At 41.0% G+C, this 18,649-nt stretch overlaps 1 protein-coding gene across 1 annotated transcript in view; it reads right to left on the bottom strand.

Annotated features, from left to right (window-relative positions):
- VPS53 (VPS53 subunit of GARP complex) overlaps nucleotides 1–18,649 on the bottom strand; it is a 267,635-nt gene that overhangs the window by 109,757 nt on the left and 139,229 nt on the right. The window contains exons 12-13 of the mRNA XM_073665297.1: nucleotides 6,585–6,686; nucleotides 582–676 (exon numbers count right to left, since the gene is read on the bottom strand). Coding sequence (XP_073521398.1) covers nucleotides 582–676; nucleotides 6,585–6,686 — 197 coding nt within the window. The remainder of the gene's footprint in view (nucleotides 1–581; nucleotides 677–6,584; nucleotides 6,687–18,649) is intronic.

Raw genomic sequence — 18,649 nt, 5'->3', positions numbered from 1 at the left:
AGCCAAGATGAAGGTCTATAAAATGATGGTAGTCTCACTTTCAAAGCAGTAGTGGATGGTGAGATATGGAGCCTGAAAGTCAAAAGCTCAAAACATTGGTACCCATTTGTTCTTCTGTAAGTCTCTTAATATCAATTCAGGGTAAGCATTGGTTAATAAACTGGGAAACCAAAAGCTTTCGTTTCTCAAAAGCCTTTAGCTAAGGTTACAAATTCCTTTCAAGTTTAGGGTGCCTGCAAGGGAAACACTAATGGAAAACATTTCTGATTGAGCGGAAAAGAGGAAAAGAAATGAATTTCAATGTAAGTCAGGACAGGGTGTGGCGGGATTACCGAATCCTGGGATTACATTGGCTGGCAGGAAGTAAGACAGACCCCTGGCAGTGTTGGCCTTACTTAGTAGCTTACTGTAAATGAGTTCAGTATTAGATGGAATTAGGTACCAGTGCAGCTTAGAATACAAATAAAATTACTCATTCTACATAATATGTACAGAATTATTCAATTCTGATACAATACAGACATATAAAAAATGGTTTAGTCTCCAAATTAAAAATATAAAAAACAGTATTTGCTACTCACTTGTCTTGAGACTCTATATACACATAGAGATGGGGCTCAAAACACTTTGAAATTATGCCATGGAATGGATTTTCTGGTGCTTTAGGCTTCTTTGGCTGTTAAAAAAATGTTTGTCAAATTTAAAGAAAACCATCACTTGCTATTCCTACTGTGACATTGAAATCGAATTCTGCATTGCGACCCCATCGGAATTAAATATCCCCCTCCCTAATCTCCAGGCCCAGCTAGTGGAAAATGGAAGGCTATCTGAATAGAAAATGAAGACAGCACAAACCGAAGCATTACCTTTAGATATCGCCTAAATCCAACTGCATGCCATTAAAGAGAACTATAAATCTAATTAGAAGAATAATTCCTTAAAATAATTCATCTAAGGCTGTGTGCCCACTATGCGGTTTCTTAAGCGTTTCTGCAGCGGCAATTCCGCTGCAGAAACGCTTAAAAAACGCTTGGTAGAAGGCCTGCCATGTTCTCCAATGATAATCCGCATGTGCTGTCCACATGCTGCGGAAATTTCCGCTGCGGATTATCATTGCGGAAAAATCCGCAGCACTACCAATTATTTTGCGGAATTGCGGCGTTTTCGCCGTCATTGACTTGCATTGGACTGCATGACATCCGCATCACTACATATGCACATGCGGATATCATGCGGTTCAATGTGCGGATGGTACACGGGTTTGAAGAGGAGGAGACTCTCCTCCGGACCCGAGTACAATAGAACCTGTAAAAAAAAGAATAAAATAAAAAATAAATATTATACTTACCTTCTGATAGCCACCGGTGTCCTTATCCGATCCGTCCTGGCTTGCCGGCAGCTCGCGGTACACTGGAGGACCTGCCGATGTCAGCGGTCGAGTGACCCGTCACATGACTAAATGACATCATGGCAGGTCCTTTTAGACCATCGCGAGCTGCCGGCAAGCCAGGACGGATCGGATAAGGACACCGGGGGCCATCAGAAGGTAAGTATAATATTTATTTTTTACCATTCTTTTACGGTCACACTATATAAATCCATGTCGGTTGCATGGATTTATATAGTGTGACCAGGTTGACAAGCACTTTCCAAGTGATGCTAAAATCGCTTGGAAAGCGCTTGTCAACCCACATGCGGAAATGCAAGTGTAGAACTCTTCACATCCGCATGTCCCTGGCAGGAAAACGCATGTAAAATCCGCATGTACAATCCGCATGCGTTTTTTCTGCCAGGGAGATGCAGAAACGCTCAGGAAAAATCCGGAGCATTTCTACATCGTGGGCGCATAGCCTAACACTATCATACTTCTTACTTTATTGAAATAAGAACCCAAATTATTTGGAGAATATTAGAACCTCCTAAAAAATAAAAACGGCAACCTTTATCCTTTTTTAGGCAAATATCTGCATTTAAATGATTTATTACCTAAATTAAGGGGACTCTGTCTCCTTGTTTTCTTCTATGTAATCTGAGAGCAGCATGATGGAGGGGCTCAGACCCGGATTCCAGCGATGTGTCACTTGCTGGTCTGCATGCTGTCATTTTGATACAATCACCTTTTTCTCTGCTGCAGATCTAGCAGTGCTCAGAATGCTAAGCCCTGTATAACACTCCCGACACCACTGATTGGCAGCTTTCTGGGTACATTGTATAGTGACAGAAAGCTGCTAATTAGTTGTGTTGGTGGGGGGGGGTTACACAGAGCAGGTGACCAGGAGGCACAAATCACCTAGTCCTTTAGTGATAATCTACTGCTGAAAAAATACTTGCTTTATTGAAACAGCAACACAGCATAATAAGTGACAAATCACTGGAATCAGGCTGTGAGCCCCTACACCACACTGCTCTCAGATTACATGATAACAACCTGCTGATAGATTCCTTTTAATCTATCCATTTGAGACTCTTCCTATTCATGTTCCCTATAGGAAGTTAAAAGCATTCTGAGTCTCTATTCTGTATTTTAATATGTCTATCAATCCTGTGATTTCTATAATTCCACAGCTTATCCTTCTTGTTGTTGCAAGTTCAATGTTGAAGAGTATATATTTATATTGCAAGCAGGGAAAATGATGAATCGTAGGTACGTGGCATAGAGGCCGCTGCTCTCAGTGGTGTAAGTTCTGGAAGAATTCGGGTATTGAGTAATATTTAAGTTGCTAATTGCCTTATTCGAGTGGATTTAAAGGTACAGAATTTAGAATTGACTGTAGAGACTGGGTGTGATGGTCATTCCCATACTACACTGCAGGTTTTGTAACTACAGAAGTAAGCCTGATGGGTATTCAAAGATACAAAAAAACACTTCCTGACACGGCAATTTTTCATTTTTGCACTAGATTTTTCCTCCTCCTTTTCGTCCAAGAAACAAGTTTTTTTTCTGTGGGATGGGTTTTAGTTTTGAATGACACCTTTCATTTTGCTACATAACGTTCTACAAAGTGGGGAATAAAATTTCAAGTGTGGTGAAATTTAGAGAAAAAAAATGCAATTCAATCATTGTTTTTTTTTAGGTTTTGCTTTCATGTCATTCTATATGCAGTAAAAATGATTCTCCAGGTCAGGTCAAGACAGGACAGGAAAATAACAAAAAAAAATGTAAAGTTTGATGTTCAAGTGGTAAAAAAAAGTTCAGAAACTTGTATAAAAAATAGTTTGACGTCATTTGGGATACCTGCAACATTTTTATTTTTAGGTCAATTGAGCTGTATGAAGGCTTGCTTTTTGTGCACCACGCTGTAGTTTTTATTGGTATAGTTTTATTGTACACATGATGTTTTGATTGCTGTTTATTGCATTTTTTAGGGAGTTGCTGCAACAGAGAAACAGCAGTTTTGGTTAAAAAAATAGGTTTCTCTATTTTTATTGGGAAATGGAGGTAATTCAATTTTTTTTTATATATTTTTGACAACTTTTTTTTAAATAGGTAATTTTTTTTGAGTCCCCCTAGGTGACTTGTACCTGCAATACTTCAGTATGGCAATATATCATGAAATCTATGGTTTCTTATGAAGCCCAGTCTTTGGCTGCACTGCAAAGGAGCACAAAAATGGCGGTGACAGTGTCTTCAGCAAGAATCCGACTACAATGGCAACTCAAAAAGTACCCAGGAATTGCAGTGATTTGGCACTGCTGTCAAAGGAAGGCTCCAGCTGCATAAATCTGTGTGGAGCAGAATCAGCTCCATACACCTGCAACAGACGTATGACATAAAAGTTATGAGTTGAGAAGAGGTTAAAAAGAGACAGTTGCCTGTGAACAGGTGAAATGTGGTGTTCTTTAGAAGCTGGAAAATCAGAGGTTTGGGGAAAAACCAACCATTGCCAGATTTGGATTTGCTTCTTTTGACCTCAATAAAGTGTAAGCCTTCTCAAAATATTCCGCTTCAGTGGCAATATGGACTAGGTGAATTGTGTAATTGATTTGTACTCACCTGTCCCAGCTCCAGCTTCCCTGCAGGTCTTCTGATCTTACCAGCTCTTTCTGTTCATTTCTGCATCAGATTACAAGGGTAACCTGGTGTGCGCATTTAAGGTCATGCTCCCTGGTCTCATAAGCCAACTCAGGTGGTGTCAAACTGCCTGAGTATTCAGGTATTTCACATTATATCTCTACTGTTCCATTTTGCTTTTCATCACTACAGGAGTCACTCAACATGCAATATTCTGCTATGCTCTGCTACATCACTAAAAGTGAGTCAACAGACATACCCAGCTCTCAGTATCATGAATCTCCTGACCTATTCAGCTCTGCTACATTGATGAGTCAATTCTACTGTGCTAGTAAGCCTATTCTGCTTCTTCAGTCTCCCTTCAGTGAATCTTTGGCTTCCCTGTGGTCTACCACCGTACTTCTGCAATTGTGAGCCAACCATTACTGTTTTCATTGTCGCAGCTTGCCCACCATGCTTTACCAACTAGCTGCTCACCCTTACCGAGAGCTTTGAGAATGCACCTCACCAGATGAGAATTGTGTGTGTGTGCATGATAATGGCAGCACTCCAAGATTGTAATGACAAAAAGTTAAGTGCTTCATTCACCCCTGCTCTGCTCTGTGCTATCTCGAAGTGTTTGTCCATTTATTTGTATATCTGTGGAAGGATATAGGGTTAAGGCCCCGTCACACTAAGCGAGATCGCTAGCGAGATCGCTGCCGAGTCACAAGTTTTGTGACGCAACAGAGACCTCAGCAGCGATCTCGCTACGTTTGACACATAGCAGCGACCAGGCACCTGCTGTGAGATCGCTGGTCGTGTCGGAATGGCCTGGACCTTTTTTTTGATCGTTGAGGTCCCGCTGGGTAGCATGCATCGGTGTGTTTGACACCTTACCAACGACCTCGTTGATGACTCAGACACAGAAACACATAGGCGTGCATCGTTATACAGGTTGCTAAGGGTCGCCGCATTGTTGCTGCATCGTTGGGAAGATCTGACTGTTTGACATCTCACCAGCGACCACATAGCGACGCAGCAACGATCCCTGCCAGGTCGTATCATTGTCGGGATCGCTGTAGCGTCGCTAAGTGTGACGGTACCTTTAGTAGCAGAAGGCAGCACTATTATAATAAGACCTCAGATAACCTTGTACGCTGTGTGGAGGTCACACATTAATGGAGTTGACACATGAACCAAGTATATTTTATTCAATAGATTTTGGAATAATACGTTCCACAACTGAAGCCAAAAAATAAAATGTTCCTGTGCTGAGATAATCTTATAAATGTGCCTCTGCGGTGTACTGTGTAATGGCTGTATGTTTCTGAAAGTGCAGAGCTGCTCTAGTTCAAAGTTGACACATACCACAGCTCCTGTCTGGGGAAAGGAGGGGGAGCACAAGTCAATCACAAGTGAGTGAGTATACAGATGAAACAGGAGGGGCTCACATCTGCTGCTGCTGCCTGAGGCAACACATGGCTCCTGCCTGCCTGAGGCAACACATGGCTCCTGCCTGCCTGAGGCAACACATGGCTCCTGCCTGCCTGAGGCAACACATGGCTCCTGCCTGCCTGAGGCAACACATGGCTCCTGCCTGCCTGAGGCAACACATGGCTCCTGCCTGCCTGAGGCAACACATGGCTCCTGCCTGCCTGAGGCAACACATGGCTCCTGCCTGCCTGAGGCAACACATTGCTCCTGCCAGCCTGAGGCAACACATTGCTCCTGCCAGCCTGAGGCAACACATTGCTCCTGCCTGCCTGAGGCAACACATTGCTCCTGCTTGCCTGAGGCCACACATTGCTCCTGCCTGCCTGAGGCCACACATTTCTCCTGCCTGAAATGTGTTTCTTCCATGTCTCAAGCTCTATGGGCTAATCAAAAATCAAGTCAGTGAACTTATAAGTCACCGACTTGATTTATGATGAGCTCATGGGACTGGTGACATGGTAAAAACATTCATTTCTGTGATAAAACAGACATGGAAATGTTACCTCAGAAAGTAGCAGCTGTGAGCCCTTGCTGTTTCATCTGGATACTCAATTATCATAAGTGACTTGTGTTCCCTCCCCCCCTAGCCAGGAACTATGGTATGTGTCAACCATGGACTGGAGCAACTCTGCATGGTCAGACTCACACAGCCACTACACAGTACACATCAGGGACACAATTATAATATTATCTCAGCACAGGAACATTTTTTTAACACATCCAATTGTGAAACTTACCCAAATTTTTCTAACTAAAATGTACTTTGTTCATGTGACAACCCTTGTATATTAACAGGTATGAAATTCCACAGCTGTCTAACAACTTCATCTTCATACCTTATTCTTAGTGACCCTGCTTTTGTAGTATATGTCAGAAGAAATATGCCAGGAGGATTTTCCAGCATATGCCATTGTAGAGGCTCCTAAGCGCCCATGTTACAAAAAAAAAATACATGCATCACAATGTAGATGTTTTTTCCCCAGGTACCTCTATATGAAATCGCATAGTGAACAACACTATTCCATACAATTAAAAAAAACACAACACAATTTAACAGACATAGAAAATAACTGCAGAGTATGGGTTTAATACTCACTTTGTCCAGGTCACCATCCCTGTCCAGAGCAGACTCTTCTGCTATGTTGTCATCATCCAAAAATGGGTTAGTAGAAACAGGAGACTGAACTTCAGGCTTTTTCTGGAAAATAAAATAATTTAAAATGATTATTTTTATATTTAATTAACAATGGCACGATTATAACCAATTAAAACACAAAGGCAAAAGGAGAGGGGAAAAAAAAGAAACTAAACTAACTAAAATTAAGCAATTGTGATCAATCATATTTTCTTTTTCGGAATATCAATGGCTGGGTGATTGTGCACACTATCTGAGTAGGATCTATAGTTGTGTTCATCTCCTGGCACTCGTGGTTCAGAAATCAAATGAAAATTCCTCACTCCAAATTAGGTGTATGAGCAAAATGTACAAACTTTCTGTTGTTTGCAATAAACCAATCTGTTTGGACTCAACAGGTGAGGAGCATCCATTAAACCTCTGTTCTATGTGGGCAAATGGATCCCAGGGATTGGTGCAGCTTTTAGAGAACACATGGAATTGTGGCGACTAGGAAAAAGTAGAAACTCAGGAGCAGAAGGACAGGTGAAGTGGAGCCCAGCAGGGATGGATGCAAGGTGAAACAAAGTAGTACAGATAATGGAGCATCGTCAATACCGAAAGATGACTATATGATTGTTATGTATCTAGAGCAAATATATAATCTATAGAGATGACACAGCTAATTGATGCAAATAGTATTAAAAGTTTATTAAGGAGTAATATAAACAAAAACTAAAAAGACAAACAGGGGAACAACTACACATCAAAAGGCTCAAGGTAAAAAACACGTATATCATCACAAATACAAATAAGAATTCATGTATACCGTATATAGTGTATGTCTAGAAATACAGAATAATGCACACCTGTAACCAATCATAATGCCACTTAAGTTACATAACACTGTACATATGTATTTATCTACAGTGGAGACAAAAAGGTTTGCATTTTTTTTAAAGTGTGATTCCTTCTGTCTGGTTGTTGTGATGCCATTTTCCTGGAGATGAAATGAAAGTGCATGAAGTTGTCATCATGCAAGACCTTAATTTTAACTAAAATGCTTTTGAATATAAGTATGGTCATTTAATTAAAGAAAACGGACTGCCAAAAGCTTTGCATATACTATTTATTGATCACAACATAGAGTAATTCATTGTTTACAAGGCCATAACTTAGTATTTTATAACATAACCTCTGACTTTAATTCCTGCACCACACAGACGGGGCATTGAAGCCACTAGGGAATTCAAGACATCTTGAGGGATCTTGCGCAATTCCATTTGCAAATCTACAAAAAATTCATCTTTATTGCTATGAGTACAGGTCCCAACTCATCACCCTAACTCATCCCAAAGGAGATCTATAGGGTATAAATCAGGTGATTGGCTTGGCCATTGCAGCAGGCAAACATCTTTCTTTGCTAACCAATTTATAACTAAATTGGACGTCTGCTTAGGATCATTGTCTTGCTGGAATTTCCATCCCCTGCCTACTTTTGTTTTACCATGTGGCAGCATTACATTCTCCAGTATATCTTTGTACATGGTAGCATTCATATTTCCATCAATTCTATGGAGAGGGCCAATGGCAGATGCAGAAAAGCAGCCCCAAACCATGACATTGCCTCCACCATGTTTCACTGTAGGCGTTTGGTACCTTACATCATTATGTTTTCAAATTGGGTGGGATATATAGTGCTTGCTATCACTACAAAACAGATTAAACTTGGATTCATCCGACCACAACACCTTAGACCAATCCGTCTCTTTCCATTGGCTGTGTTCTTTGGCAAACTCAAGTCGGACCTTCCGGTTCTTTGCAGAGATGAAAGGCTTCTTGACTGGAACTCATGCATTCAACCCTACTGCTCTTAGCCGTCACACCACAGTTTAGTGACTCACTTTGACCCCATATTCTTCGTTCATTTAGTGCAAAATCTTTACAGCACTTTTATGGATATCAGATACTGACTTTTTCTTAATAATGTGATCAACTCTGGAGGAAGTTTTCCGTGGTTGTCCACTTCTAGGTTTGTCAGCTGTTCCATAACCTTCTTTTTCTTTCATAATATATGTGACACTTGACTTGAGAACAGTTGAACAGGTGAATTCCATAGCTACCTCTTTTTGGCTTTTGCCTGACTTCACTCTCAGAATAATCTTCCTGACTTCTGGTGCTAAATTTGGCTTGGTCTTTGCCATGTTTTAACCTAAAAACACACATAACAAAAAGTATATATATTTTAGGCAAAATTCGACTACCCTGAAAAAATATGCAAAACATGTGGCCCAGCAAATGTTGAAAACTAACACATACAGGGATAAAACAATGTCAAACACAATTTTCGTCATTATAGCTGACAACCATTTGTTTCTAGTTTACTTAAATCACCAGGAAAATGGCATCACACCAACCAGACAGAATTGCTCTTTAAAAAAAGAAGCAAAACTTTTGGTTGTCACTGTATATATGTAACACAGTTTGAACCATATGTAAATATGATATAATGTGCAAAGCACCTGTAAAAGTAAAGTGGCAAACTGAGACTACAATATGTAGCGAATAGTATATTTGTGTAGTTTATTCCAGCAGCTCCATGGTGTCCTCTTGCCTTCCAATAAACCTGTCGTTGTCGGGCTGATGCGATAAATGTTGAATCTGGGACAGCTAGAAAGGTTATCTCCGCCTTTAGTACACACTGGCTCCTCCGCTTGTCCAGTCAGTCAGGTTCGGTGAACAAAGGAATGCACGTTCACAATACCTGACAGGAGGCTGCCCTCACTCTTACATGGTCCTCAAGCTACATATGCCGAAAAGTAATGTGAACAGTCCCTTAGGCTAGAATTGTATCTAGATATTCTACAAATAAGGTGACACACCTGAATGTCAATTGTATGCGGTTTTTTATGCATCTGTGTTTATATTTCTTCTGAAATCAGTGTAGATTGTGCAACGTAACCCGTTATCTGGATATGTAAGCCATCATTATCTCATATACACCTTTGAATTTTTCTTTTCCCAGTTGAAAAAAAAGAGTTCTTAATTATTTTCAAAAAGCAGTGGTTTGCAAAAGGCCATACTGAAGTAAATTGCATATAGCATTCAAAATTTTTATTAGTACAACAGTTGCTGTTTGATTATGGTAGACCTATGAGGACAGCATGCAGTTTCAATCACAGACACCTTCTTCCCCCATACTACATATGTTTGTAATAAGCTTGATTCTTACCAAATGCATGTACAAGCAAGTATTTTTTTTTGCCATATCTGTGTGGCAAGCTTGGTTTGGTTACCATATCTACATAGCAAGCTTGGATTGATTATGGTGCCTACGTGGCAAGCATGGTTTGGTTACGTTATCTGTGTGGTTAGCTTGGTTTGATAAAATCTATTTAGAAAGCTTGGTTTGCTCACCTCATCTAGGTCATTAGCTTGGTTTGGCTATCGCATCTATGTTGTAAGCTTGGTTTGGTTACTGTATCTATGCAGTAAGCTTAGTTTCATTACCATATCTATGTAGCAAGCTTTGCTTGGTTACCATATCTATGATGTAAGATTGGTTTGGTTACTGCATCTATATAGTAAGACTGGTTCATTACCATATCTATGCAAGCTGGGTTTGGTTACTGTATCTATGTAGTAAGCCCTTACTGACAGGTAAAGCAGGTATCAGGAATTACACATGCATGTGCAATCCCAACGCGAAAGCAACATCAGGAGCACCTTGCCGCTTTTATACAGTAGGCAGGTTATACAGTTTAAGGATCAACTACCACTCATGGGTTTGTGCTTTGTGCCCAATCTGTCCTGTCTGTACCCCCTGAATAAATTAAAACAAGCAAAAAGCACGTTGGGGTCAGTGGCTGGCAAGATTTGGGCAAACACAGGATGGGTAAGGCTATTCCATTTATCATGACATGCAATATAACCTGGATATATTTACATTGTACTTTATTGACCTATATGCCTTGTTTCATGGATTTTCCTGAATGGCTTCACTAATGTACTTTTTACCCATCCTCCTTGTTATCTGGCTTTTGCATCTTGACATTTGCCCCTATTTTGTTGGGATCCCTTAGAATAGTTTTAACCGCTTTGCGACGGCCCCCTGTAGATAAACGTCGGCGCTTGCTGGGCTCTGTGCAGCGCCGACGTTTAAAAACGGTGGGTGGTCTCGCAGCGCTCAGGACCCCCAGGGTCCTGCAAGCGCTGCGATTCCGGTGCAGAGCGTTAGCTCTGACAGGGAACATCATCGGGACCGGATTGGATCAGGTCCCAGTGATGTTAACCCTTTGCTGTCTTCTATATGCCGCGATCTATAGTGATCGCGGCATATAGAAGACAGCAGGAGGAGAGGGGGTCGTCCACTTACCTCTCAGACGGCCCCCTTATACATTCCAGGACCTGGCGTTGCTATGGCAGCTGGAGGTCATATGACCGCCTCCAGATCTGCCATATATGGTGTCCTGCCTGGCTCAGCCTGCAGCTGAAGCCTGGCAGGACACACTGACTGTGAAAGTCAGCAAAGATCTCATGTAATGTAATAGACATGTATTACGAGATCAGTGATCAGAAAAATAAAAATTAATGTCCCATACAGGGACTAAGTAAAAATGTAAAAAAAAATGTTTTTAAACTGTTAAAAAAAAAATCACAAAATAAATAAATAAAATATTAAACCAATAAATCCGTATATTTATGCAAAACCAAAAAAAGTACACATATTTGTATCGCCGCGTCCGAAACAACCCGATCTATAAAACTGTCACACTAATTAACTCCTTCTGTGCACACCGTAATAAAAATAAATAAAAAACGGAGCAAAAAAATATGCTTTTTCATTATATCGCCAAACAAAAAGTGGAAAAAAATGCGATAAAAAAGCAAAATGGAAATAAAAATGGTACCGCTGAAAACATCATCTTGTTCCGCAAAAAAAAAGCCGCCATACAGCTCCATCAGCCGAAAAATAAAAAAGTTATAGCGCTCAGAATAAAGCAATGCAAAAAAAATATTTTTTCTCTAAAATTGTTTTATTGTGTAAAAGCGCCAAAACATAAAAAAAAATACAGTAAGTGTAGTATCGCTGTAAACGTACTGACCCGAAGAATAACACTGCCTGATCACTTTTACCACAGGCAGAACGGCATAAAAAAAACCCTCAAAAAACAATTCCTGAATTGTTGGTTTTTGTTAATTTTACCTCCCAAAAAACGGAATGGAAAGCGATCAAAAAATGTCACGTACCCAAAAATGGTACCAATAAAAATGTCAACTCGTCCCGCAAAAAACAAGCAGTCACATGACTGTCGGCCGATATATGGAAAAATTATAGCTCTCAAAATATGGCGATGCAAAAACTAGATTTTGCAAAAAAAAAGCATCTCTTAGTGTGTGACAGCTGTCAGTCATAAAAACCCGATATAAATCAGGAATCTCTGTAATCGCACCGACCCGAAGAATAAAGTAATCTAATCAGTTATACCACACGAGGAACGGCGTAAAAAATAAATAAAACCAATTCTTCACCTGCTACTGATTTGTTTATTATGTCTCCCAAAGATCGCAGTAAGGCTCTGCCCACATTTATCCTGCGCTCTGCGCTGAGCACTTGCACCAGAGTTTCCGTGTAAATCTCTGAAATACGTGATTCAGCCGGAACCCATGACGGAAGATTCCCTGTAATGAGGCAGATATAGGCCACTGTGGATGCCGTCTGGCCTGTGATCCCACGGTGTCATTTGTTTTAGGCGTGCATAAAAGTGCGGTTGGCCACAGTTTTGTGCACTTCAGAAAAAAAGGACACCGCTAAACAGAGGCCAGACGGAGTCCAGAGTAACTCTGCTGCCCCATTACAGTGAATGGATCCCGCAGGGGTTTCATCTGAATTACATCACTTGGAAATTTAGATGGAAACCCCGATGTAAGTGCTCAGGCTAGAGCGCAGGATAAATGTTACGTAAAATGTTCCCAATAAAAGCTTCAACTCAGTCCTCAAAAAAAAAAGCTAGTCCCCACTCAGGTCCGTCATCTGTTAAAAATATAAGGGACTTCCAAGTTACTGGTAGCAGAAAGGCTCTGGAAAAGCGAAATGGCCCTTGCCCCCCAAAAGAAATTCAGAAAATGTTGTGCTCCCAAATCCAAATGCCTATTCTACAATAATTTGTTCTCCAATTGTCAAATAGCACTCCGCCCCCCCCCAGATCTCGCCGTATGGCTGAGCGGTACGATACAGCCACATATGGGGTATTGCCACTTTTAGAAGAAATTGTGTGGTGACACATTTCGGCACCATTTTTACCCATTGCCCTGTGTGAAAATGTAAAATCTGAGGGTAAAACATTTTTTGTGGTAAAAATATAATTATGCTTTTTTCACTGCCCACTACTTCACTACTCACTACTTCCCTAGATGAATTCCTTGTGAGGTGTAGTTTACAAAATGGGGTCACTTGTGGGGGTTTCTGCTGTTTCGGCATGTGAGCGACTCTTCAAATGTGACATGGTGTCTGCAACCTATCCCAGCCAACATAGCGCTCCTTTCTCTTCCGAACCCTGCCGTACACCAAAGCAGTGGTTTTCCCCCACATATGGGGTATCGGCGTACTCAGGAGAAATTGCACAACAAATTTCATGGTGCAATTTATCCTATTACCCTTATGATAATGCAAAATTAAGGGATGAAAAACGTTTTTGTGGGAAAAATGTGAAAATTTTATTTTTACAGCTCATTATTATAAACTTCTGTGAAGCACCTTGGGGTTCAAGGTGCTTACCACACATCTAGATAAGTTCCCTAAGGGGTCTAGTTTCCAAAATGGTGTCACTTGTGGGGGTTTCCACTGTTTAGGCACATTAGGGGCTCCCCAAATGCAACATGGCGTCCGCTAATTATTCAAACAAATTTTACATTCAAAAAGTCAAATGGCGCTCCTTCCCTTTCAAACCCTGCCGTGCGCCCAAACAGTGGTTTGCCTCCACATATGGGGTATCAGCGCGCTCAAGAGAAATTGCACAAAAAATTTTGGGGTCCATTTTTTCCGGTTACCCCTGTGAAAATAAAAAAAATTGGGTCTAAAGTAACATTTTTGTGAAAAAAGTTAAATGTTAATTTTTTTCTTCCACATTCCAAAAATTCCTGTGAAGCACCTGAAGGGTTAATAAACTTCTTGAATGTGGTTTTGAGCACCTTGAGGGGTGCAGTTTTTAGAATGGTGTCACTTTTGGGTATTTTCTGTCATAAAGACCCCTCAAAGTGACTTCAAATATGATGTGGTCCCTAAAAAAATGTTTTTGTAAATTTTGTTGGAAAAATGAGAAATCACTGGTCAACTTTTAACCCTTATAGCTCCCTAACAAAAAAATGTTGGTTCCAAAATTGTGCTGATGTAAAGTAGACATGTGGGAAATGTTATTTATTAACTATTTTGTGTGACATATCTCTCTGATTTAAGGGCATGAAAATTCAAAGTTTGAAAATTGCAAAATTTTCAAAATTTTCGAAAATTTCCGATTTTTTCACAAATAAACGCAAGTGATATCGAAGAAATTTTACCACAATCATGAAGTACAATATGTCACGAAAAAACAGTCTCAGAATCAGGGGGATACGTTGAAGTGTTCCAGAGTAATTACTTCATAAAGTGACAGTGGTCAGAATTGAAAAAATTGGCCCGGTCAAGAAGGCTAAAACAGGCTCTGGTGCGAAGTGGTTAATAATGTGTGAATAAAAGCATATTTAAAAAAAAAACAATGACTCTTCCTGTTTTGAGTAATTTGTGCGTTGGCGGCACACATTAATTACTCTTTATGTTATGATGTTTGAAGTTCAATCGTATGTAGAAGTACATAGCTCTTGACACAAATATTTACCAGTGTATAATACTAATGCACTGTATAGAAAAAAATGCTAGTTATTAATCAAGACCATTTAACCACTAGAAAGAATCATGACTTTTTTGTCCTTTTTTCTGATGCCTTCTGCTCATGTTTAGGAACTATGTTTAATATAGAAGGCCTTAAAGAGGTTGTCCGCTACTTCTTCAATGATGACCTATCCTATAGGTCATCAATGACTGGTCGGGGTCCGACACCTGGCACCCCCTCCGAACCACTGTTATCGGTGTCGGCAGCCGTCAGCCGGAAGTACTCACCTACGGAGCTGCTCCTATCTTCTGATAGTGACCGCCGCAGGGTACTGCACATCGGCCTCCTATTGATTTGAATAGGAGGTGGATGTGCAGCATCAAGCCCCGACCACTATCAGAAGATGGCCAGCTCTGCAGGTGAGTAGTACAGGCCGGTGGCTGCCGCCATCAACACCAATAACAGGTGCCGGGTGTCGAAACCCGACCGATCAGACATTGATGACCTAGCCTAAGGATAGGTCATTAAAAAGTGGTGGACAACCTCTTTAATAAAGCTTTATTTTTAAGAGGCACAATTCTGCTCTAAAAATTCTGATTGCATAGCCTACATACTCAAGTTCACACTTCCAAGAGATCTGGAGAGGTTTTGGTCCAGGATATGAGAATTCCACTTTTCTAATGACCAAGTAGAGGAAGAGAAATTGCTGAAAAACATATATGAGCCCCCAAAAAAGGAATTGTAGACGCCCAAAAAATGTTTAAGAATGCACTTTATAGTATTGTACATCTATGTTGTACAGACAACCTTCCATAGACTCCTACAAAGCGGCTAAAGTACATTTAAATATTAGCAATAAGATCATCACAGACAGAACCACATAATAAAAACTACTTTTTTTTGTCAAGGCAGCTACAAGTTTGTGAGTAATTGAGGAAGGAATTCAGATCAGGTGCCAAGTCTGCAGTGGTCAGGCTGAATCAGAATCAGCCCTTTTTATTTTATAATAGAAAAAGAAGAATTTGAATGAGAAAAATATATACGTTCTTCATGAAAATAAACAGTAAAATCGAATAAAATGACCAAATTTAACAACACAGTCTCTATGGCTTGTTAAAAGATACTTACCATTTAAATGTACCTTTTTGCTGGTTATAAGTGCCACATCTAGATCCCGCATCTAAGTCCAGAAAAGGGGACCCCGGCACACAGCCTAGCTGTTGGGGCACTCTATGGTTACTGCATAGAACTCACAGAAATAAACAGGCTTAGCAAGAATACCTCTATGGGTATATTCCCACGATGCATTTTTTGCTGAATTTTTCCAGCGAGTTTTTGCAATAAAAAAAACGTTGTATTTTACTGTACCAGCAAAGTGAATGAGATTTCAGAGATCTCATGCATATGTTTCTAATTTTTTCCTTGCAGATTTGTCAGATCTCCAGTATGTCAATTCTTTCAGCGTTTTCATCCGTTCAAATGAATGGGGGAAAACCAGCAGCCAAAAGGCGGCAAAAAAGTGCCTATTTTCCATATTTTTCCTACCCTCCAGCATTTGCAGCAGACTTTTCTTTGAAAATAACAGTGTTAGACTGCTGACAGAGGCTGCTAAGAGGAAGAAAAGCTGGGGAGAGCTGGCTGGGCACATGCTTGACTCTCTTCTTTACAGTCTATGAGGGATGCTGAAACATATCTTTGTGCCATACATATATTAGGCTGAATCACGACCTTTTAAAGGTGTATCTCCACTTTGAATAGAAAAAATGATTGTAGTGCAGGACTCTGCAATATAATAGATTTTGTACATCACTCGGAAAATTAGAGCTTTGTATGTTTACCTGCAGCACAGACCAACCGAAGTTTGTGCTGTGGATTGCGCTCAACTGGGCAGCGTTCTGCTCCTGCTTCTAGCGCCCCCAAAAAACTGTAAGAGTGGTTTAGAAAAACAACTATGCTGCAGAGTCCTGCACCCTACACATTTTTCTTTTACAAATGTGGACAGGCAGGAATGTGGTGACAGAGTGCTGAAAGGGGCCATCTTAAACTTGTATGTTCATTTAATTTTGGTCACAACACAGCAAAATTTAGTGTCATCAAAATGGGAAACCTGCAGCCTGCCAACAATTGAGTGAGTGGCCTTCTGGTAATACATGGCCACACCAAGTCCACTAGAGGGAGAGACACTTTGCAGAATATGCTCCACTTCATGAGACACACTGTGAGAACAGAAAATTTGGGCTTTAAATGCCCCTCCAACTCTGATTACCTGCTAGATCGAACATTAAGCATAATAGTATGCGAGTGCATGGTGTATGGTGCATAGATCCTTTAATAATAATTTCAACTTTCTGGGCATAGTGAGTTAACCTTGGCAACTACAACGACTGCCCAGCATGCACTACTGTACCGCTATATTCTATGTCAGATTAGGTGCGAGACAGGAATTAGGAAAAGGTTTTAAAGGTGTTTTTGAATTTAAAAACAAAATAACAAATAAGTATCTGTTAATATTTTAAATACCCTGTTGCTTCAGCGCTGACAACCCAAGTTACCTACTGGCCTGTGTTTACATTGCTGCAGATAAGATGTGCCACACTGACGTGACCACCACAGCCAGTCACTGATTGGACAATGGACTTATATTAATTTTAATTGTATCACTTAATATATACCATTTGAGCCCACACACAGCCCTCTTATATAATGTATGAGCCCCCATATAGACTATCATATACAGCGTGAGCCCCCATACTCTACTATATACAACGTGAGCTCCACATAGCCTCCCATATATACAGCATGAGCCCCACAGTCTTCCATATATACAGTGTGAGCCCCACATAGCCTCCCATATATAGTGTGAGTCAAACACAGCCTCCCATATATACAGTATGAGCCTCACATAGCCTCCCTATATAGAGTATGAGCCAAACATAGCCTCCTTTATAAAGTATGAGCCCCACATAGCCTCCGTATATAGTGTGAGCACCACATAGCCTCCGTATATACATTGTGAGCCCCACATAGCCTCCGTATACAGTGTGAGCCCCACATAGCCTCATTATACACAGTGTGAGCCTCAAATAGCCTCCGTATACAGTGTGAGCCCCACATAGCCTCTGTATACACAGTGTGAGCCCCACAAAGCCTCTGTATACACAGTGTGAGCCCCACATAGCTTCTGTATACACAGTGAGCCCCGCATAGCTTCTGTATACACAGTGTGAGCCCCCCATAGCCTCCGTATACACAGTGTGAGCCCCACATAGCCTCCGTATACACAGTGTGAGCCCCACATAGCCTCTATATACACAGTGTGAGCCACACATAGCCTCTGTATACACAGTGTGAGCCCCACAAAGCCTCTGTATACACAGTGTGAGCCCCGCATAACCTCCATATATTCAGTGTAAGCCCCGAATAACCTCCATATATTCAATGTGAGCCCCGCATAGCCTCCATATATACAGTGTGAACCTCACATAGCCTACGTATATACAGTGTGAGCACCACATAACCTCCGTATATATAGTGTGCGCCCCATGTAGTCTCCATATACAGTGTAAGCACCACATACACTGTGTATACACAGTGTGAGTCCCCCCTATACACAGTGTAAGCCCCACACAGCCCCCTATGTACATACAAACATCCCATATACTTGAAAAAAACAACAACAACACATACTCAGTTCGCTCCCGTTCCCCCATCTCCGGCGCACTGACTCTTCACAGTGCACAGCTGACTCGATGAAAAGATGTCATCGCGTCAGCTGTCTCACACGCTAATTGGTGGAAGAAGGGGCCGAGGATGCAGATAGCGGTGACAAAGACGACGGCGGGGGAGGGAACTGTGCTGCCCGTGGGCTACTATTTCAGCCCTTTGGCTGTCTTGGTCTGAGGGCCAGACTGGAATAGCCAAAGAGCCCGATGTTTTCCGTGGGCCAAACTTTGCCCAGGTATGGACTTGAGAAAATATGTTTAACTGGGTTAACATCTGTCTCACTGATAGGAAGCAAAGGGTCATTATTAATGGAACACACTCAGATTGGGTCACAGTTAACAGTGGGGTACCACAGGGGTCAAGATTGGGCCCTCTTCTTTTTAACATTCATTAATGACCTTGTAGGGGGCATACAAAGTAGAATTACAATATTTGCAGGTGATATTAAACTCTGCA

Source organism: Phyllobates terribilis, unplaced genomic scaffold, assembly GCF_046119375.1.
Source record: "Phyllobates terribilis strain yellow unplaced genomic scaffold, ASM4611937v1 Scaffold_2__4_contigs__length_985480577, whole genome shotgun sequence".
Classification (NCBI taxonomy): Eukaryota; Metazoa; Chordata; class Amphibia; order Anura; family Dendrobatidae; genus Phyllobates; species Phyllobates terribilis.
Note: the sequence above shows the minus strand (reverse complement) of the source record. Positions and strands in the feature narration are given on the sequence as shown.